The sequence below is a fragment of the Babylonia areolata genome, chromosome 20 (assembly GCF_041734735.1).
Source record: "Babylonia areolata isolate BAREFJ2019XMU chromosome 20, ASM4173473v1, whole genome shotgun sequence".
In the NCBI taxonomy this organism is placed as follows: Eukaryota; Metazoa; Mollusca; class Gastropoda; order Neogastropoda; family Buccinidae; genus Babylonia; species Babylonia areolata.
In genome coordinates, this window is record NC_134895.1 from 10,669,927 (window position 1) to 10,692,646 (window position 22,720).

General features: G+C 45.3%; 1 protein-coding gene across 3 annotated transcripts in view; it reads right to left on the bottom strand.

Annotated features, from left to right (window-relative positions):
• Positions 1–22,720, bottom strand: part of LOC143295112 (sperm flagellar protein 2-like) — a 92,835-nt gene that overhangs the window by 29,298 nt on the left and 40,817 nt on the right. For all 3 annotated transcript variants that reach the window (XM_076606676.1, XM_076606675.1, XM_076606674.1), the window contains 11 exons: positions 20,304–20,436; positions 18,038–18,179; positions 16,410–16,493; positions 14,907–15,009; positions 13,733–13,843; positions 12,614–12,759; positions 10,718–10,845; positions 8,274–8,550; positions 6,153–6,269; positions 5,222–5,460; positions 2,552–2,777 (listed from right to left, as the gene is read on the bottom strand). In XM_076606676.1, coding sequence (XP_076462791.1) covers positions 2,552–2,777; positions 5,222–5,460; positions 6,153–6,269; positions 8,274–8,550; positions 10,718–10,845; positions 12,614–12,759; positions 13,733–13,843; positions 14,907–15,009; positions 16,410–16,493; positions 18,038–18,179; positions 20,304–20,436 — 1,706 coding nt within the window. The remainder of the gene's footprint in view (positions 1–2,551; positions 2,778–5,221; positions 5,461–6,152; positions 6,270–8,273; positions 8,551–10,717; positions 10,846–12,613; positions 12,760–13,732; positions 13,844–14,906; positions 15,010–16,409; positions 16,494–18,037; positions 18,180–20,303; positions 20,437–22,720) is intronic.

A 22,720-nucleotide genomic window follows, 5' to 3' on the forward strand; every position in this document is an offset into this window, starting at 1 on the left:
ACAAATAAGACTGACGCAGACAAACCTACAGATAAGAAGGCAGTGTCAGAGCACACTCACAATACGGGTGACGAGCAAACACGTCCGACACAGACAGACATGACTAGAAATACAAGACTAACAACAGACAAGACTGACACACAGACACACATGACTGACAAAGACAAACTCAACTGACACAAACATGACACTGTGAAACAAGACTGACACAGACAAACAGAAACAACAGAAACAACAGTATCACTGCACACTCACAGTTCAAGCCATGCACGAAAATGACGGGACACAAAACATGACACACACTGCAAACATGACAGACACAAACACAACATGGACAAACATGACAGACACAAAAATGACAGACAATAACACGACAGACACAAACACGACATGGACAAACATGACAGACACAAACACGACATGGACAAACGTAACAGACACAAACATGACAGACACAAACATGACACAGACAAACGTGACAGACACAAACATGACAGACACAAACATGACACAGACAAACGTGACAGACACAAACATGACAGACACAAACATGACAGACACAAAAACGACATGGACATACATGACTGACACAAACATGATGCAGCTACATAAGACTGATACAAACACGACACAAACTTGTCTGACACAAACATGACAGACACAAACGTCTCCCAGACAAGCATGGTGCTGGCAATCATGACTTATACAATGTGACTGACACAAAATTGACAGACATGAACATGACAGACACGAACTTGACTTACACAAACAAGACAGACAGACACAAACATGACTTACACAAACATGACTAACACAAACATGACTCAGACAAACATGACTCAGATAAACATGGCGCAGACAATCATGACTGACACAAACATGACTGACACAAACATGACTCAGACAAACATGACAGACATGGACATGACTTACACAAACATGACTGACACAAACATGATGCAGACAAACATGACAGACACAGACATGACTGACACAAACATGACTGACACAAACATGATGCAGACAAACATGACAGACACAAACATGACTCAGACAAACATGACAGACATGGACATGACTTACACAAACATGACTGACACAAACATGACTCAGACAAACATGATGCAGACAAACATGACAGACACAAACATGACTCAGACAAACATGACCGACACGGACATGACTTATACAAACATGATGCAGACAAGCATGACAGACACAGACATGACTTACACAAACATGACAGACACAAACATGATGCAGACAAGCATGACAGACACGGACATGACTTACACAAACATGACAGACACAAACATGATGCAGACAAGCATGACAGACACAGACATGACTTACACAAACATGACAGACACAAACATAACTCAGACAAACACATGACACAGACAATCATGACTTACACGACATGACAGACACAAACTTGACAGACACACAAACATGACAGACAGACACAAATATGACTGACAAACAACACACAGACAAACATGACTGACACAAACATGATCCAGACAATCATGACAGACACAAACCTGATGCAGATAAACACGGCAGACAAGAACATCACTTACACAAACAAACCGGACAGACAAACAATACACAAGACTTTGTATTTCTTTTCTTTTTATCACAACAGATTTCTCTGTGTGAAATTCGGGCTGCTCTCCCCCAGGAAAGCGCGTCGCTATACTACAGCGCCACCCATTTTTTTTGTATTTTTCCTGCGTGCAGTTTTATTTGTTTTTCCTATTGACGTGGATTTTTCTACAGAATTTTGCCAGGAAGAACCCTTTTGTTGCCGTGGGTTCTTTTACGTGCTCTAAGTGTGTGCTGCACACGGGACCTCGGTTTATTGTCTCATCCGAATGACTAGCGGCCAGACCACCACTCAAGGTCTAGTGGAGGGGGAGAAAATATCTGCGGCTGAGCCGTGATTTGAACCAGCACGCTCAGATTCTCTCGCTTCCTAGGCGGACGTGTTACCTCTAGGCCATCACTCCACTCAAGATAAACACGACACTCAAGATAAACACGACAGACAAACAATACTCAAGATAAACACGACAAACAAACAATACGCAAGATAAACCCGACAGACAAACAATATAAACATGACAGACGAACAATACGCAAGATAAACCCAACAGACAAACAATACGCAAGATAAACCTGACAGACAAACAATACGCAAGATAAACACGACAGACAAACAATATAAACATGACAGACAAACAATACTCAAGATAAACACGACAGACAAACAATACGCAAGATAAACACGACAAACAATACTCAAGATAAACACGACAGACAAACAATATAAACATGACAGACAAACAATACGCAAGATATACACGACAGACAAACAATACGCAAGATAAACACGACAGACAAACAATACGAACAATACGCAAGATAAACCTGACAGACAAACAATACGCAAGATAAACACGACAGACAAACAACACGCAAGATAAACCTGACAGACACAGAGAGACACACATCAGAAGGCAAACACACACAGCCGGAGCACACTCACGATCAGAGCGATGCAATGGACAGCGAAGAGGTGGGCGTCAAAGAGGAACTTCTCATCAGGGTCCCGAGGAGGGACGACAGAGGGCTCGTCTTGGTCGGTCACCTCCACTCTCTCCGCTTTCTTGGTTTCTTTCTTGCCCTTCTTGCCCTTGTGGTGCTGCGACTGTGTGGGGTGGGGCGTGACCTCAAGCTCCAAGAGGTCACCGCTGCGTGGGACCAGCGGAATTCTGTGTGCAGACAGGAAATGTCAGGGCTGAATCTTTTTTTTTTTTTTCTGCTTGATGATTGAGCGGTGCTGGTGACAGGAACGCTTCCGTTTCAGTTTTCTCAAGGAGGCGCCATTGCGTTCAAACAAAACCAGCCCAATATGCTAGTATGGCCTTGAGTGCATGCATATACATATATATATCTATATTTGATATTTGTGTACCTATGAGAGTGGATTTCTTCAAAAAAAAATTTGCCAGGACAACACATTTTGTTGCCATGGGTTCTGTCTCAGTGCGCCAGGTGCATGCTTCACACATGACCTTGGTTTATCATCTTAATCTGAATGACTACACACTCAGTTTGATTTTTCAGTCAAAACTTGGGAGAAAGAGCGAGACGGGGGTTCAAACCCAAACCCCTCAAGGAAACTGTACAGGCAGATAATCATCTTGACCATTCTGCCACTTTCCTCCTTCACTGAACAACGACTGTGCAGTAATGCAATGGTGAGGATCAGAATTGTATTGCATTGCATTGCATTGCATTGGATTGAACTGTATTGTATTGTATCATACTGTATTGCATTACTTTTTGTCAGAACATGGAGAGCATGTCATCACATCACAGCACTGCACCACTTTTTTCCTATTTTCTCTCGGCAAAAAGTATTTGTTTCACTATCTTATTAGATTTTCTTCCACAAGACTTTGCTACAAACAACTGTTTTGTTGCTGTTGGGGGTGGGGGTGGGGGGAGGGTGGAGGGGAGGGGGAGCTAACATACTTAATTCTTATGACAGGTATGGAGGGGTGTGGGAGGGGGGGGAAGCCAACATAATTCTGACGACAGGTATTGGGGGGTTGGGGTGGGGGGAGCCAACATACTTAATTCTGATGAACAGGTGGAACAGGTGGGGGGGGGGGGGTGAGGGTAGGGGTGGTGGTGGAGCCAACATACTTAATTCTGACGACAGGTATGGAGGGGTGTGAGTGTGGGGGATGGGGAGCCAACATACTTAATTCTGATGACAGGTGGGGGGGGTGAGGGGAGGGGTGGTGGTGGAGCCAACATACTTAATTCTGATGACAGGTATGGAGGGGTGTGTGTGTGTGTGTGTGTGTGTGTGTGGAGCCAACATACTTAATTCTGATGACAGGTGGGGGGGGTGAGGGGAGGGGTGGTGGTGGAGCCAACATACTTAATTCTGACGACAGGTATGGAGGGGTGTGTGTGTGTGTGTGTGTGTGTGTGTGTGGAGCCAACATACTTAATTCTGATGACAGGTATGGGGGGGAGGGGAGGGGAGGGGGAGCCAACATACTTAATTCTGATGACAGGTATGGGAGGGTGGGGGGGTGGGTGGAGCCAACACACTTAATTCTGATGACAGATATGGGGAGAGGGGGGGGAGGGGAGGGGGAGCCAACATAATTCTGATGACAGATAGGGGGGGAGGGGAGGGGGAGCCAACATACTTAATTCTGACGACAGGTATGGGGAGGGGGGGGGGGAGGGGAGGGGGAGCCAACATACTTAGTTCTGACGACAGATAGGGGGGAGGTGGGGAGGGGAGGGGGAGCCTACATAATTCTGATGACAGGGGTTGGGGGGGGGGACGAGGAGCCAACATACTTAATTCTGACGACAGGTATGGGGAGAGGGGGGGGGGGGGGGGGAGGGGAGGGGGAGCCAATATACTTAATTCTGACGACAGGTATGGGGGGGATGGGAGGGGGAGCCAACATACTTAATTCTGACGACAGGTATGGGGGGGATGGGAGGGGGAGCCAACATACTTAATTCTGATGACAGGTATGGGGGGGGAGGGGAGGGGGAGCCAACATACTTAATTCTGACGACAGGTATGGGGGGAGGGGGGATGGGAGGGGGAGCCAACATACTTAATTCTGACGACAGGTATGGGGGGGATGGGAGGGGGAGCCAACATACTTAATTCTGACGACAGGTATGGGGGGGATGGGAGGGGGAGCCAACATACTTAATTCTGACGACAGGTATGGGGGGGATGGGAGGGGGAGCCAACATACTTAATTCTGACGACAGGTATGGGGGGGGGAGGGGAGGGGGAGCCAACATACTTAATTCTGACGACAGGTATGGGGGGAGGGGGGATGGGAGGGGGAGCCAACATACTTAATTCTGATGACAGATAGGGGGGGGGGAAGGGAGGGGGAGCCAACATACTTAATTCTGACGACAGGTATGGGGGGAGGGGGGATGGGAGGGGGAGCCAACATACTTAATTCTGATGACAGATAGGGGGGGGGGGGAAGAGAGGGGGAGCCAACATACTTAATTCTGATGACAGATAGGGGGAGGGGGGATGGGAGGGGGAGCCAACATACTTAATTCTGATGACAGATAGGGGGGAGGAGGGGGAGCCAACATACTTAATTCTGACGACAGGTATGGGAGGGGAGGGGAGGGGGAGCCAACATACTTAATTCTGACGACAGGTATGGGGGGGATGGGAGGGGGAGCCTCCTCCTCTTCCTGTGGTGCTGTGGGCTCGGTGGTCCTGTCCGTGTCGACCTTGGTGTCCCCATCCTTGACATCTCCAGCTTCTCCAGGTCCGTCCCCGCTGGGCTGTTCTGTGTCCACCATCTCCGGAGTTCCCGGGATCACGGCGGCCTCCTGGTTGTCCTCCTCCTTGGGGCTCTCTTGTTTGTCCACTGGAAGCTGTAAACACACACACACACATGAGTGAAACAAGAAAAAAATAAAACAAACAGAAGAAAAAAACAGAAGAAGAAAATTTAACAAAACACGCAGCATATTTAAAAGCTGAACAAAAAATACAAGGAAACCTAAAGGTATGTTCGCACACAACTGAAATCACTCAAAGAAAAAGAGCAAGAACAAACCCTTGCTCTTGCACCCCTTCTTCATGCACTTGCCTCACAACTTTGTGGGCCATGCACAAGCAAGTCGAGTTTGTGCCACATAATGACATATGTAAACCAGTAAGGACACATGATTGTTTGACCTGATTCGGCATGGAACATCCTGTTTGCTTCAGTTAGAGGTATCACATTTTCATTTAAAATAAATCTATATCAAGACGTTTACAAACAGAATCAGAACACACACAAAAATCAAAACTCAGGGAGCTTTGTAACCTTGATTCAATGCAAAAAAAAAAAAAAAAAGAAAAAGAAAAAAAAAGACAGCTTTTGAAGATCAAAGCCTAAGCGGTTCCATAAACATCTTTCTTCACCAGAAGAAGGTCATGACCTCTACCTTCATCCTGATTGGACGGTAAACCTTGCCCATCTGATCGGCTTGCTTCAAAGCAGAACGTTCAAGTTTTCAAACACTTAAGTACAACTTATGGTGAGGCATGTGGAGACAAGCCAATCTGTGAGCATCACCTCCATCAGAGGAATCCTGCCATAGTCGGCCTGAAGCTCTTCAGGGATCTGGCCTTCCATGCCTTTGTAGTAGTCCTTCAGCAACCGCACTGTGTCTTGGTAACGATCCAGCTCAGCCTGACAACATACACACACAAACACACATGCAGGTTAAACACCCAAAGGCAACAAAGCTTTTTTTTCTTTTTTTTTCCCCCTCTCCTTCACTTTTGTCATACAGTATCAATTGATAAAACACACTTTTTACTTATGGCAGAATTTCACACAAAAATCAGACAAGGATACAATACATGCACACACATATAGATGAACAACAACAACACACACACATTAATACCCCCCCCCCCCACCCCCTCCACACACACACAAACAGCTCTCACCCACATATGCAAAATCCAACTTTGAACTTAGTTGATACATATAATAAAACACTTGAAAATTTTGACTTGCAATACTTCCCTCCTCCCAACAACCCTCAAACCAGAAAGTACATGGAGCAAAAGTGAAAACAACAAAAACAATACACTGATGTGTCCTTGCACTGTTTATAGCATGTGTCAATGCGAGTATGACCCTAACTGCTCTGAAACAACTGCAGTGTGAATTAGGCTGTGGGCACAGATAAGCTACTAATTCCTGTTTTTGTTTTCTATTATTCATTAATTTTTGTGCATAATAATTGTATTTGTATTGTATTGTACTGTAATGTATTTTTGTCATAACAGATTTCTCTATGTGAAATATGGGTTGCTCTTCCTAGGGAGTCTGCATTGCCACAATGCGCAATAGCCGAGTGGTTTAAACGTAGGACTTTCAATCTGAGGGTCCCGGGTTTGAATCTCAGTAACGGCACCTGGTGGGTAAAGGGTGGAGATTCTTCCCCATCTCCCAAGTCAACATATGTGCAGACCTGCTAGTGCTTGAACCCCTTACTTGTGTACACACACACAGAAAATGAAATACGCACGTTAAAGATCCTGTAACCCATGTCAGTGTTTGGTGGGTTATAGAGACACGAAAATACCCAGCATGCATGAACCATGACAGAGTCATCGGCAAACTGATATTAGTCATGTAGTGGAAAGAAAGAAAGAAAGAAAGAAAGAAAGAACCCCTTTTTTTCTGTCTGCAAGTACATTCGCTTTACTATTAAAGTGGTTTTTCAACAGAATTTTGTCAGGGACAACCCATTTGCTGCTGTGGGTTCTTCTATGTGCGTTAAGTGCATCCTGTATGCAGATATTTTAGTTTATCCACTCATCCAAATGGCTAGCACCCAGACCACCACTCAAAGTTAAGAGGAGGGGACGAGTAAGAAAGTAAAAATCCCAGTTTCTCAAAGTGCTCAAAGCACTTGTTGCCCACAGGACAACGTCGCAGAACGACAGATGTGGAAAAACCATTTGCAGAGACCCAGACTCTGACACACCACACACGGCAGACCTGGAGAAATCTGGTGAACCGTTCTTCTGTGTGGCACTCCAAAGACTCTCCACAGAGCTAACCAACTCTCTCTACACCACAGCTACATGCCTGCTACAACTCCTGGACCAGCGCTACATAAGACTACTAAACTGGTCAAACAAAGCTTCGTTTCCATGCTTCCCAAATCCGTAAACGGTTCAGTTCAGAATGCTAACTGTACCAAGCAAGAATGAACGAAATTAGGATAGTGTGTTGGAACGAGAATACTCATTCCTGGTCCATTGGGGAAGTAATCATGGTATGAGTTAAACTGTACGTGGAGTAGAATGAGTCAACTGAGAAGAAGAAGAAGAAGAAGGGGAAGAAGAAGAAGATTGACTGATTGATTGAATCTTTTAATGGGTAAAGAATTAGGCACAGTAAAGGCCTTTTTACAATTCTGCCCATTTAACGACACAAAACATAAAATTAAGAATGACACAAAACATAGAAATAAAACGAAATAAAATAAAATAATATGAACGACAAATAAGAATATATAGTAACTGGAATAGTCTATTAAAAGTAACAATGAAAAGAACAACTGGTACATTATCATGTACGTACGTACTTACACGCACACAAACACACACTCACACACACACACGAAGAAGGAGGAGAAGGAGAAGAAGGAGGAGATGATAACTCCCCTCCTACCTGCATGATGGTGATGTACTGGTTGGTCAGAATCCCCAGCCGGTCGCCCAACCAGCCGTCGGTCATCACAGTGTCCAGCTCACGCTCTGCCTGGTCCTTCCGGTCGTCACACACCCCCCACAGCCGCTCCCGGAGGTCGTCCACCCGCTGGTGCAGCTCTGCACGGACCTGGGGATCGTCGCGAAGGTCGTTGGGCACGGCGTTGTAGTCCCTCTGCCACTGGTCCACAAAGTCCTGCTTGGTGTCCGGCTCTCGCAGGTAGGACAGGAAGTCTTTCCTGTTGGGGAGGACATACAGAAGACAGAAAGTCTTTCCTGCAGGGGAGACAGAAATATGACTGGGAGCAGAAAGAAGACCAGAAGTCTTTTCTGTTTGGGAGGACAGTTTCAGTTTCAGTTTCAGTAGCTCAAGGAGGCGTCACTGCGTTCGGACAAAACCATATATGTTACACCACATCTGCCAAGCAGATGCCTGACCAGCAGTGTAACCCAACGCGCTAAGTCAGGCCTTGGGAGGACATGCAGAAAGAAGACGGGACATCTTTTCTGTTTGTGAGGACAGGCAGAAAGAAGACCAGAAGTCTTTTCTGTTTGGGAGGACAGGCAGAAAGAAGAGAGGATATCTTTTCTGTTTGGGAGGACAGGCAGAAAGAAGACCGGAAGTCTTTTCTGTTTGGGAGGACAGACAGAAGGAATACAGAAGTCTTTTTTGTTTGGGAGAACAGGCATAAAGAAGAGAGGATGTCTTTTCTGTTTGGGAGGACAGGCATAAAGAAGAGAGGATGTCTTTTCTGTTTGGGAGGACAGGCAGAAAGAAGACAGGACGTCTTTTCTGTTAGGGAGGCAGAAAGAACAGTCAGTTTGACAGGAAGTCTTTCCTGTAGGGGACAGAGACAGAAGACAGGACGTCTTTTCTGTAGGGGAAACAGAAAGAAAACAGTAAGTCTTTCCTGTAGGGGAGACAGACAGAAAAAAGACAGGATGTCTTTCGTGTAGGGGAGACAGATAGAAAGAAGACAGTATGTCTTTCCTGTTTGGAAGGACAGAAAAAGACATGAAGTCTTTCCTGCAGGGGCAACAGACAGAAGACAGGGTGTCTTTCCTGTAGGGGAGACAGAAAGAAGACAGGACATCTTTCCTGTTGAGGACACAGACAGAAAGAAGACAGGAAGTCTTTCCTGCAGGGGAGACAGACAGAAAGAAGACAGGACGTCTTTCCTGTTTGGAGGGACAGAAAAAGACAGGAAGTCTTTCCTGTAGGGGAGCCAGATAGAAAGAAGACAGTATGTCTTTCCTGTAGGGGAGAGAGACAGAAGACAGTATGTCTTTCCTGCAGGGGAGACATATAGAAGACAGGATGTCTTTCCTGTAGGGGAGAGAGACAGAAGACAGTATGTCTTTCCTGCAGGGGAGAGAGACAGAAGACAGTATGTCTTTCCTGCAGGGGAGACATATAGAAGACAGGATGTCTTTCCTGTAGGGGAGACAGACAGAAGTCAGGACGTCTTTCTTGTTGGGGGAAGACAAACAGAAGTCAGGAAGTCTTTCCTGTAGGGGAGACAGACAGAAGTCAGGACGTCTTTCTTGTTGGGGGAAGACAAACAGAAGTCAGGAAGTCCTTCCTGTAGGGGAGACAGACAAGTCAGGATGTCTTTCCTGTTGGGGAGACAGACAGAAGTCAGGAAGTCTTTCCTGTAGGGGAGACAGACAGAAGTCAGGAAGTCTTTCCTGTAGGGGAGACAGACAGAAGTCAGGACGTTTTTCTTGTTGGGGGAAGACAGACAGAAGTCAGGAAGTCTTTCCTGTAGGGGAGACAGACAAACAGAAGACAGGACGTCTTTCCTGTTGAGGAGACAGACGGAAAGAAGACAGGAAGTCTTTCCTGTTGGGGGAAGACAGACAGAAGAATTGGCAGGACAGGAAGTCTTTATGGTAGTGGAGACAAAAAGTTTTTTCCTGTTGGAGGAGACAATCACATGAACATCTGCCTTACAGCTCCATCTTCACTTGTTTAATTCAACTGTCAACGGTAAGGCTTCGTCAGGTTCTCAAGTTCTGACTTATGCACTGGGCTTTTGTGCAAGTCCCACATTTTCCTACCCCAAACTCAACCCTGTCTGCCCACATCTATTCCCTGCAGAGTTTGCCATGAAATCTGAGAAATGCTGTAAAATTCACTTCTCTGTCACGTCAGTCTTCAGATTTCAAATGAACTTTTTAGTACTTTAGTACTTTCATTTTTCTGTGAAATAATGCACAACCACCCTCAACGCTGATTTATATATTTCTCTTACCATTAAAGTGGAATTCGAGGCAAGTCAATTATCAAGAAACAAACAAACAAACAAAAAACAAAAACAAATAAATCAACAAATTTCCAACATATACACTAAAAGAAACCCCACAAACTCTCAGCCACAAACCAATGTCAGCTGCTGGCCTCACCTGATCTGGAAAAAGTATCGGTAGATTTTTTCACGCTCCTGTCGGACTTGTCGGAAGACGTACTTACAGCTGGCCACATAGGTAGTCTCCACCCCGTCCCACTGACCGGACAGGATGTAAGCCAGGGCCTGGAACAAGGTGCCACCCAACAGCCCTAGATTTTGAAGTCGTTAAACATAATTGACTTTTATCCCTGAAACTGTGCCACCCTTCTGATGTCACCCAATACACCTCACTTTCAACATCACACATCATCAATTTTCAAACCTGAAATAGTGCCTCTTTTCCAATGTCACCCAACCTATCTCACTTTTAACATCACACATCATCAATTTTTAAACCTGAAACAGTGCCTCCCTTCCAATATTACACAACGTCCATCATTTTCAACATCATCACACATCATCAACTAAAACAGTGCCACACTGTTCATAGTGGTTCCTGGGAAATGTTTCAAATGAATTTATGTGCAAAATTCTAGTTATATTTAGCTGACCCAGGAAAACATTGACCAATCAGAACCTTGACCCTAGAAGATAGACACCAATCAGAACCCTGACCCAGGAAAGGTATACACCAATCAGAAGCCTGACCCAGGACCAATCAGAACTCTGACCCAGGAAGATATTATCCACCAATGAGAACCCTGACCAGGAAAGATATCCACCAATGAGAACCCTGACCGAGAAAGATATCCACCAATGAGAACCCTGACTGAGGAAGATATCCACCAATGAGAACCCCGACCCAGGAAAGATACCCACCAATGAGAACTCTGACCCAGGAAAGATATCCACCAATGAGAACCCTGACCAAGGAAGATACCCACCAATGAGAACTCTGACCCAGGAAAGATATCCACCAATGAGAACCCCGACCCAGGAAAGATACCCACCAATGAGAACTCTGACCCAGGAAAGATATCCACCAATGAGAACCCTGACCAAGGAAGATATCCACCAATCAGAATCCTGAACCAGGAAAGGTATCCACCAATGAGAAGCCTGACCCTGGGAGATATCCACCAATCAGAACCCAGAATTAGGAGGATATCCACCAATCAGAAGCCTGACCCAAGAAGAAATCCACCCTGACCAAGGAAGATATCCACCAACAGAAGCCTGACCCAGGAAAGATATCCACCAATCAGAACCCTGACCCAGAAGAATCTCCACCAATTGGAACACTGATCAAGGAAGATATCCACCAATCAGAAGCCTGACCCTGGAAGATATCCATCAAACAGAACCCTGACCCTGGAAAATATCCACCAATCAGAACCATGACCCAGGAAAATATCCACAAATCAGAATACTGAACAAGGAAAAAATGCACCAATCAGAACTGTGACCCAGGAAGATATCCACCAATCAGAACTGTGACCCAGGAAGATATCCACCAATCAGAACTGTGACCCTAGAAGATATCCACCAATTAGTACCCTGATCAAGGAAGATATCCACTAATCAGAACCCAGACCCAAGGAGATGTCCACCAATCAGAAACCCTCACTGACGGGCACAATAGCTGAGTGGTTAAAGTGTTGGACTTTCAATTTGAGGGTCTGGGGTTCAAATCTCTGTAATGGCGCCTGTGGGTAAAAGGTGGAGATTTTTCCAATCTCCCAGGTCAACATATGTGCAGACCTGCTTGTGCCTGAAGCAGAAGATAAAATACATATGTTAAAGCTCCTATAACCCATGTCAGTGTTATGAAAACAAGAACATACCCATCATGCAGACCCCCGAAAATGGAGTATGGCTGCCTATATGGCAGGGTAAAAACGATCATACACGTAAAAGCCCACTTGTGTATGTTCGAGTGAATGTGGGAGTTGCAGCCCACAAACAAAGAAGAAGAAGAAGAAGAAGAAACCCTGACCCTGTGCTGACTCACCTGGTCCAGATCCAGGTCCACAAAGTCCCACTCCTCGTCTCCAGGCTGCGGAGTTCTGGGCCCTGCCGGCTCTTCGGGCTCCACTCCTGGCTCTGGAGCTGACAGCTCTTGCTTCGAAGATTTCTTCCCGTCCTTGGCTGACGATTCTGAAGACATGAACAAAACATAGGTATTTTGTATTGTTATTCATTGCATTACTTTTTTTTTTACTTAACAAATTTCTCTGTGGGAAATTCTGGATGCTCTCTGCAGGGAGAGCGCATCATCACAGTGCTGCACCACCTTTTCTTCTTTTTTTCTTTCTTTTCTCTTCTTCTTTCCATTACATGACCAACATCGACTTGCTGATGACTCCGTCATGGTTCATGCATGCTAGGTATTTTCGTGTCTCCATAACCCACCAAACACTGACATGGGTTACAGGATCTTTAACGTGCGTATTTTATCTTCTGCGTGCATATACACATGAAGGGGGTTCAGGCACTAGCAGGTCTGCACGTATGTTGACCTGGGAGATCGGAAAAATCTCCACCCTTTACCCACCAGGCGCCGTTACCGTGATTCGAACCCGGGACCCTCAAATTGAAAGTCCATTGCTTAAACCACTTGGCTATTGCACCCGTCAAAGTGTATTTGCTTTCCAAATAAATGTGAACTAAGTGTTTGAGTCTCATGTGATAATTTTGACAGTGAATCAGTAACAAACTGCAACAATATACAGCGGAATGAAACCATTTCAGCCATGTCTGACAAGAGTAGGAGTGAATGTTCTTGTGTGCATGGACATGACTCGATGCATGTGTGAGCAAATACAAGAGCATGTGTGTGTGTGTGTGAGAGAGAGAGAGAGAAAGAGAGAGCATGAGAGAGATATATGGAGACAGAGAGTGTGTGTGTGAATGTGTGGGTGAGTTTGTAAGCACGAGTATGATAGTAAGAGTGAGGGTGAGAGTGTAAGCGTGACAGTGTGTACATGCATGCATGCATGCATACATGGTGTGGGTGTGTGTGTGTGTGTATGTGTATGCACGCGCACGTGTGTGTGTGTCGTGTGTGCATGTGCGCATGCACGTGTTGTGTGTAACAACTGTGTTTTACAGACACACAACTCTAGTTCACCTCTGCTGCTCTTCCTGCCCTCGGACTTCTTGGCACTGTCTTTGGGTGTCACACGTCCCGAGTCCTTGCCTTCCTTGGACGACGATCGTGATGCCGGTCTTTTGGGGGATCCTGCACAGAAGTGGTGACAGGTCAAGTTCGTGTGTGTGTGTGTGTGTGTGTGTGTGCATGTGTGTGTGCCTGTGTGTATGTGCGTGTGCATGTGCGTGTGCGTGTGTGTTTATTTGTGTATTTGTATATTTGTGTGTGTGTGTGTGTGTGTGTGTGTGTGTGTGTGTTTTTTGTGTGTGTTTTTTTTGTGTATGTGTTTTTATGACCTCTTTATTTGATCGCAATAAAACCATTCCATCTAATGCCACAGATTCTGTGTAGACATTTGGTGTCAAAGGCTCCTATTTTTGCTCTCCTGTGTGGCCTTCAGTTGCGAAGTTTCACAGCTGGCAGAGGTGTGTGTGTGTGCAAGAGAACATTCTGAATTATAGAATCTCAGCTCCAGTCTAAGCTAGAACAACAAAAACCCCAACAAAACAACAACAAAAATGAAAAAAAAAATTGTTTCACTCAAACGTCAAAACAGTCCTGTCGGTCCTGCTCATCAAAGTGTGCTCTGAATCACCATCCACTGCTGCTCTGGGGTGGTCCTCGGTCCGCAACTCTTCAGCGACGATCTCCACAACAGAATAACTGAGAATACATGAAAATCAGGAAAACAACCCCCCCCCCCCCCCCCCCCGAAAAAACACCCTACCCCCCCGCCCCCCACCCTTCCCACCACCACGGCTCCCCATTGTTTTTCCTCTTTTCTCTTCTCTTCTGTCTGTCTTGTCTGTCTTCTGCTCCCTCTCTACTCACTATCTCCATTTTCTTTTTTTTTTAAATATTTTTTTTAAATCCCTTACAATTTTCTTTCTTGATGTTGTACCTCAGGGCTGGGTGGTAGAAAAAAAAAAGAAAAAAAAAGCGTTCTTGTTATTGTACTTATCTATCTCAGTACCCTGGAAAAACAGGATTTTCGTTCCTTTTGTTCCTCCCCCCCATCCCTTCCTCATTCTGCCCCTCTTCCCACTCTCCCTTCCCTCCCCCATGCCCCCTCCCTTACTCCTTCTCCCCACTTCCATCTCTCCCCCGCTCCCTCCATCACCCCAACCGTCATCCCCCCAAAAAAAGTCCTCACCAGCAGCACTGCCTGATCTGGAGGGTCCAGGGACCTTGGCGTCGGGAGCCCCGGCAGATGCTGAGGGTTCCTTGGGGGCCTCTGGGGCTGCCTCGCCTGTCACCTGCACACAGCACACAGCACAGACACCTTGGTCACACTGGTGATCTGTCTTCATATTCAGAAAGTCACATCCACCCTGCTGTTTTGCTGGCAGAAAAACACATACTCACTCACATACCTACACACACACACACATATACACAACACACACACACACATGCATGCACACACATATACACACACACAAAAAAAGCTCCACTCATGCACACATAAACACACGTAACACCTACACACAAGCACACATACACACAAACACATACAAAGCAACAACAAACATACATACACTCACACAATTACACACACAGATGCACATAGCACAGACACATACAACACATACATACACACATGCACATACATGCACACACACACACCAAAAAAAACAACAAAAAACCCCATACACACATATGCACACACACACCAACACACACACACACCAAAACACACTCACAAATGCCCACACACCAAAACACACACACAACATGGAGACCACACAAACACACACACACACACACTTGAAGCAAGGAAGCCATCTACCTTCAAGACCTTGCAGAAGACTACCAGGCTGGAGAAGAAACGATTCAGGACGGACAAAAATATAAGCACAAATCCAATTCTTCATGAAACAATATGTGTAAACAGCAACACCATGAAATGCTTCCAAGGGTCAAACACTCCACTGTTGACTGTCACTCTTTTTCTGTCTCTGGGGCGAACTTAGAAGCACTGAGTTTGCTTATTGTCAAGAATGTTCCTAACTCCACAGTAAGCTCCATAAACTTAGGAACATTCTTAACCCGAAGCAAAATCTGCTTATCGTTAAGACTGTTCCTGACTTCATGGTAAACTCCATATACTTAGGAACATTCTTAACCCTAAGCAAACTTAGCGCTGTAAAGATCGCCTCTTGCAACCCAGCCCTGGACCTTACACTTGGAAGCATCTCCCTCTTTCACTCCATCAAATCCCTGCACTCAGCTCTTTCAAGTCTGACCTTAAAAACTCTCTATTTCCAGAACAGCTCTTCCTTCACCCTCCCTCTTTCTGCCCATAGTTTCTCCGGTCTCCAGCCTACATATATTCGGCATAAAATGACTGGAACATGATAAACGACACACAGACGTGAGGAGGGGTGTAAAATGATGGGATCGCGATGAAACGACACATGGACATGAGGAACAGCTCTTCCTTCACCCTCCCTCTTTCTGCCCATAGTTTCTCCAGCCTTCAGCCTACATATATTCGCGAGTTTTGTCCTCCGTCCCTGTGGTTCAGAGTCATGCACGTGTTGTGGAAGTTGTGAGTGAATGCACTTTGGTTTGTCTGTGCATTAGATTCAGTGCTATGTAAATATATACATATTTTTTTTCATCTTGTTTTTATTGAATTCAAAATGATACACACAGCTTCAGGTGTGTCCTCAGCCTTTTCTGCAGCACCCTCTGTCAGTTCCAGCGGTAAAGAGCTTTCCAAGTCCTTCCCAAGAATCTGTAAAATAATGATTCTGAATTACGAACACACACACCCGCACACATCAATATATATATATATATATATATATATATATATATATATATACATATAGATAACACAAGGTAAACCGCTGGCTGCTTCATGAAAATACTGTCAATGGGGGAAGATCCTCGTCATACTCCCCTGTTGAAACCCTCTGGGTAAAAAATTTGAGAGTGAAAGGGAAAAGGGAACATTCATTTCAATGAGGTGGTGACGAGGAGGGGGAGAGAGGTTCATGAATGTTTCTTTCCATAACATGCTCATGTTTATGTTTCATTGTGTCTTATAAACCTTTAGGACAATAAAATGTTCTGTTCTATTTCTTATACACACATATTCTTTCAAACATTCCTGCTTGTCTCTCAGGAACTGAAGATGACAATGCGTTGTGCCATCATCAGCGGAATGTCATCGGTGGACACACACGTCGCTCCAGAGCCCAAAGTCTGAAGCACACATACCGGCTACAGGTGGGGCATGGAACACCAGCAGGCAGGGCAGGGGCAGGGAGGGGAACATTATGAAACGACACACAGACAGGAGGAGGGGTGTAAAATGACGGGATCATGATGAAACGACACACAGACATGAGGAGGGGTGTAAAATGATGGGATCATGATGAAACGACACACAGACGTGAAGAGGGGTGTAAAATGACTGGATTGTGATGAAACGACACACAGACATGAGGAGGGGTGTAAAATGACTGGAACATGATGAAACGACACACAGACAAGAGGAGGGGTGTAAAATGACTGGAACATGATGAAACGACACACAGACATGAAGAGGGGTGTAAAATGACTAGAACATGATGAAACGACACACAGACGTGAAGAGGGGTGTAAAATGACTGGAACATGATGAAACGACACACAGACGTGAAGAGGGGTGTAAAATGACTGGAACAACAAGATGAAACGACACACAGACGTGAAGAGGGGTGTAAAATGACTAGAACATGATGAAACGACACACAGACGTGAAGAGGGATGCAAAATGACAGGAATATGAGGGGTGTAAAATGACAGGATCATGATGAAACGACACACAGACGTGAGGAGGGGTGTAAAATGACAGGAATATGGGGGGTGTAAAATGACTGGCTCGTGATCAAACGACAGACATGAGGAGGGGTGTAAAATGACGGGAACATGATAAAACGACACACAGACACAAGGAGGAGTGTAAAATGACGGGAACATGAAAAAATAACACACAGACGTTTGGCGGGTGTAAAATGACTGGACCATGATAAAATGACACACAGACGTGAGGAGGGGTGTAAAACGATGGGAACATGATAAAACGGCACACAGACGAGAAGAAAGGTGTAAAACAACGGGAACATGATAAAACGGCACACAGACACACAGTAAAATGACGGAAACAGGATGAAATGACACACCAACAGGAAGTATGTGATAGAAAGTGATATAACATGTGAAACATGACGAGAACACGATAGAAGGACACGCGGCTATAAGGGGTGGGGGTGGGGGTGGGGCGTTACGTACCCTGGCCACAGTGTCTTCCATGATCTTCTCCACCTCCAGGAAGACAGCGCCGGGCTGGTCCCCCGCGTCCACCTTCTTCAGGGTGCCGAACCGCGTGAACCACTTGTCCATCTTGGGCCAGCTGTCTTGGAACGATACCAGTCTGCACAACCACAGCATCATCATCATGGTAATGATATATAACAACAACAATAATGATAATAATAAAGTAATAACAAGAGAGGCAAGGCCTTCAAGACTCACTTGTGATACACTTAAAAAAAAATCTAATCGTTAAAATGTGTTCTGAATTTGTTATTATAAAGCTTCGCGTTAAAAAAGAAAAGAAAAAAAAAGTCCTAACCAGATTCGAATTAAGTCCCCTAGCATTAATTACAGAGTACTTTCCCTTTTTTACTATCTGCACCAAAACATTTGCAAAATAAATAAAACTTCCATGCTTAGCAAAAGAAGTTTATGTTTGAACAAAAAATGATAATAATGACTGCTCTTGTTGTTGGGTCAGAATATCAGATCAAAGTGCCAAGTTTAGAGAATACAAAAAATATAAATATAACAGTAAATGCAGTTTGCATATAATTAGGCTTCATTTTTGTTTTGTTTTTTGTGCCCATCCCAGAGGTGCAATATTGTTTTAAAGAAGATGATTGGAAAGAACTGAATTTTTCCTATTTTTATGCCTAATTTGGTGTCAGCTGACAAAGTATTTGCAGAGAAAATGTAATGTTAAAGTTTACCATGGACACACAGACACACACACAGACAACCGAACACCGGGTTAAAACACAGACTCACTTTGTTCACACAAGTGAGTCAAAAACAGTAATACTAATGATAACAGTTTAAAGAGAAACTTGCCCAACTGTTAGAAGTGAAAACGGCAATGAAGGAAGGCCCCAAAACAGACCAGTATCAGACTCCACATACTGATATAGTGTGGGAGAGACGGCCATTGAATCCTACAATATGTCTGTCAAGCCACAACTGATGCTGCCCCAGAAAAAAAAAATCACCCCCAGCACAACTCCATCGTCTCCAGAGACTGATGGAAGCCTACTACCACAATAACAATAATGTGCATTTCTACAGCACTTACCCTGTGGTGTTGTTTCCCAACTATATATTAAAAAAAAAAAAAAAAAAAATTCTGCACAGGTTTCTATGTGTAATCTCCCTGCGCCAAGGCCAATATTGCACATGCTGGTGTATGATAGTCAGTCATATCCGTCTAAGACCAGTAGAACAGCAGAGGAGGCAACTGCTGTCCCAACTATCTGGGCTAAAATTTGATTATAGTGGAGAGTGTCTTGCCCAAGTTACATCCCCACTCTTTGGACCAAGAGGGCTTTAGGGCAGTTGGCACTGGGATGGGCAGAATAGCCGAGTGGTTAAAGTGTTGGACTTTCAATCTGAGGGTCCCGAGTTTGAATCTCGGTAATGGCACCTGGTGGGTGAAGGGTGGAGATTTTTACAATCTCCCAGGTCAACATATGTGCAGACCTGATAGTGCCTGAACCCCCTTTGTGTGTATACGCACGCAGAAGATCAAATACACATGTTAAAGATCCTTCAATCCATGTCAGCGTTCGGTGGGTTATGGAAACAAGAACATACCCAGCATGCACACCCCCGAAAATGGAGTATGGCTGCCTAAATGGTGGGGTAGATAAATAAAAACAGTCATACACGTAAAATATTACATGTCTGTCTGAGTGTGTATGTGTGTGTGCCTGAAATCTAATTGAATGACACAGGAAACGAATGATGAGCGCCCAGTGGCAGCCATCAGTCGGCTCCACCCAGGTAGGCAGCCTGTTGTGCAAATGACCCCGTGTTTGTAAAGCGCTCAGAGCTTGGTCTCCGACCGAGGATAGGCGCTATATAAGTATCCATATCAATCAATCAATCAAGTATCCATATCAATCAATCAATCAATTTCAGGCACGCACACGCACACTCACTCAGAGAGACATGTAACATTTTACATGTATAGACCATTTTGTTTATTTACCCCACCATGTAGGCAGCCATACTCCATTTTTGGGGGTGTGCATGCTGGGTATGTTCTTGTTTCCATTACCCACCAAACGCTGACATGGATTACAGGATCTTTAATGTGCATATTTGATCTTCTGCATGTGTATATACACAAAGGGGGTTTAGGCACTAGCAGCTCTGCACATATGTTGACCTGGGAGATCAGGAAAATCTCCACCCTTCATCCACTAGGCGCCGTCACCGAGATTCTTACCTTCCTCTGTCTTACCTTTGCTGCAGCTGGTCCTGTTCATTGGCAGGGTCACTGACAGAACCCTTATCCCCTCTCCCCGTCGCTGACGCACTGCCCTCTGGTGGCGGGTTGGAGTCTTCCTTGCTTTCCTCCTCGCCCTCTGTTGGTTCTGAAAACCACAAACTCTAGTAATGTTGCTGAATTCAAGACCTAAAAAAAAAAACCCCCACCTCTTCCACAGTACTCACTATACATACTGGCATGTATATCTTCTGGCATACTGGGCAGAAATGAAGAAACCACCACTGTTTTGGGCCAGTCTCTGAATGGTGCCCAAGGAAGAAACCACCCCTGTTTTGGGCCAGTCTCTGAATGGTGCCCAAGGAAGAAACCACCCCTGTTTTGGGCCAGTCTCTGAATGGTGCCCAAGGAAGAAACCACCACTGTTTTGGGCCAGTCTCTGAATGGTGCCCAAGGAAGAAACCACCCCTGTTTTGGGCCAGTCTCTGAATGGTGCCCAAGGAAGAAGCCACCACTGTTTTGGGCCAGTCTCTGAATGGTGCCCAAGGAAGAAGCCACCACTGTTTTGGGCCAGTCTCTGAATGGTGCCCAAGGAAGAAGCCACCACTGTTTTGGGCCAGTCTCTGAATGGTACCCAAGGAAGAAACCATCACTGTTTTGGGCCAGTCTCTGAATGGTGCCCAAGGAAGAAACCACCCCTGTTTTGGGCCAGTCTCTGAATGGTGCCCAAGGAAGAAACCACCCCTGTTTTGGGCCAGTCTCTGAATGGTGCCCAAGGAAGAAACCACCCCTGTTTTGGGCCAGTCTCTGAATGGTGCCCAAGGAAGAAGCCACCACTGTTTTGGGCCAGTCTCTGAATGGTGCCCAAGGAAGAAGCCACCACTGTTTTGGGCCAGTCTCTGAATGGTGCCCAAGGAAGAAACCACCACTGTTTTGGGCCAGTCTCTGAATGGTGCCCAAGGAAGAAACCACCACTGTTTTGGGCCAGTCTCTGAATGGTGGCCAAGGAAGAAACCACCACTGTTTTGGGCCAGTCTCTGAATGGTGCCCAAGAAAGAAACCACCCCTGTTTTGGGCCAGTCTCTGAATGGTGCCCAAGGAAGAAACCACCACTGTTTTGGGCCAGTCTCTGAATGGTACCCAAGGAAGAAACCATCACTGTTTTGGGCCAGTCTCTGAATGGTGGCCAAGGAAGAAACCACCCCTGTTTTGGGCCAGTCTCTGAATGGTGCCCAAGGAAGAAGCCACCACTGTTTTGGGCCAGTCTCTGAATGGTGCCCAAGGAAGAAGCCACCACTGTTTTGGGCCAGTCTCTGAATGGTGCCCAAGGAAGAAGCCACCACTGTTTTGGGCCAGTCTCTGAATGGTGCCCAAGGAAGAAGCCACCACTGTTTTGGGCCAGTCTCTGAATGGTACCCAAGGAAGAAACCACCCCTGTTTTGGGCCAGTCTCTGAATGGTGCCCAAGGAAGAAACCACCCCTGTTTTGGGCCAGGTTCTGAATGGTGCCCAAGGAAGAAACCACCACTGTTTTGGGCCAGTCTCTGAATGGTGCCCAAGGAAGAAACCACCACTGTTTTGGGCCAGTCTCTGAATGGTGCCCAAGGAAGAAACCACCCCTGTTTTGGGCCAGTCTCTGAATGGTGCCCAAGGAAGAAACCACCACTGTTTTGGGCCAGTCTCTGAATGGTGCCCAAGGAAGAAACCACCCCTGTTTTGGGCCAGTCTCTGAATGGTGCCCAAGGTGTGCATCAGGGTCTTGTGTTCATCTTTGACTGCTCTGCACCTTCCCCTCTTGCATCTACCGTCTGGCAGCCAGTGAAGGGCTGTCTGGATGATGATGTTACACTGCTCTCCATAGCATGACATGCCCAATCCATTGCCACCACCTTCTCATGATGATGATCCACGTTGTTCTCTTGATTGTACTGGGTGATTAGGTGTTGACTGGAGACGGCATTGGGCCAGAAGACTCGAAGGATTCTTCAGAGGATTTTTGAGTAGAAGGTTGATAATATATGTGAAATGATTTTATTTGAGAATATATGTTTATTACTCTTGTTTAATCAAGTAAACCGCGTGTGTGGGGTAGGTAGGTGCGGGTGTGTGCTGATTATCTGGTTGTGGTTTTCTGCAATTGATCTCTATTCTTATCTTATCTGTCTATTATAATCAATGTGCAATATAGTAGGCTATGCTTATAATTATATTCAAAATAATGTTTCTTAATTCTTTCTGTTTTTACATTAAGAATACCAGTTATTACATGCAGTGTGTGGATGTATGTATGAAATGGTTATGTGATATTTTTTACATTTGTGTCTTCGTAATATTCGTAAAAGCTGTTGTTGACTTTAACATTTATGTTCCCCATGTTGTTTACTTGTCTATGTTGTGATAATGCACCTGACCAAATTTCTCCAGTTGGAGATA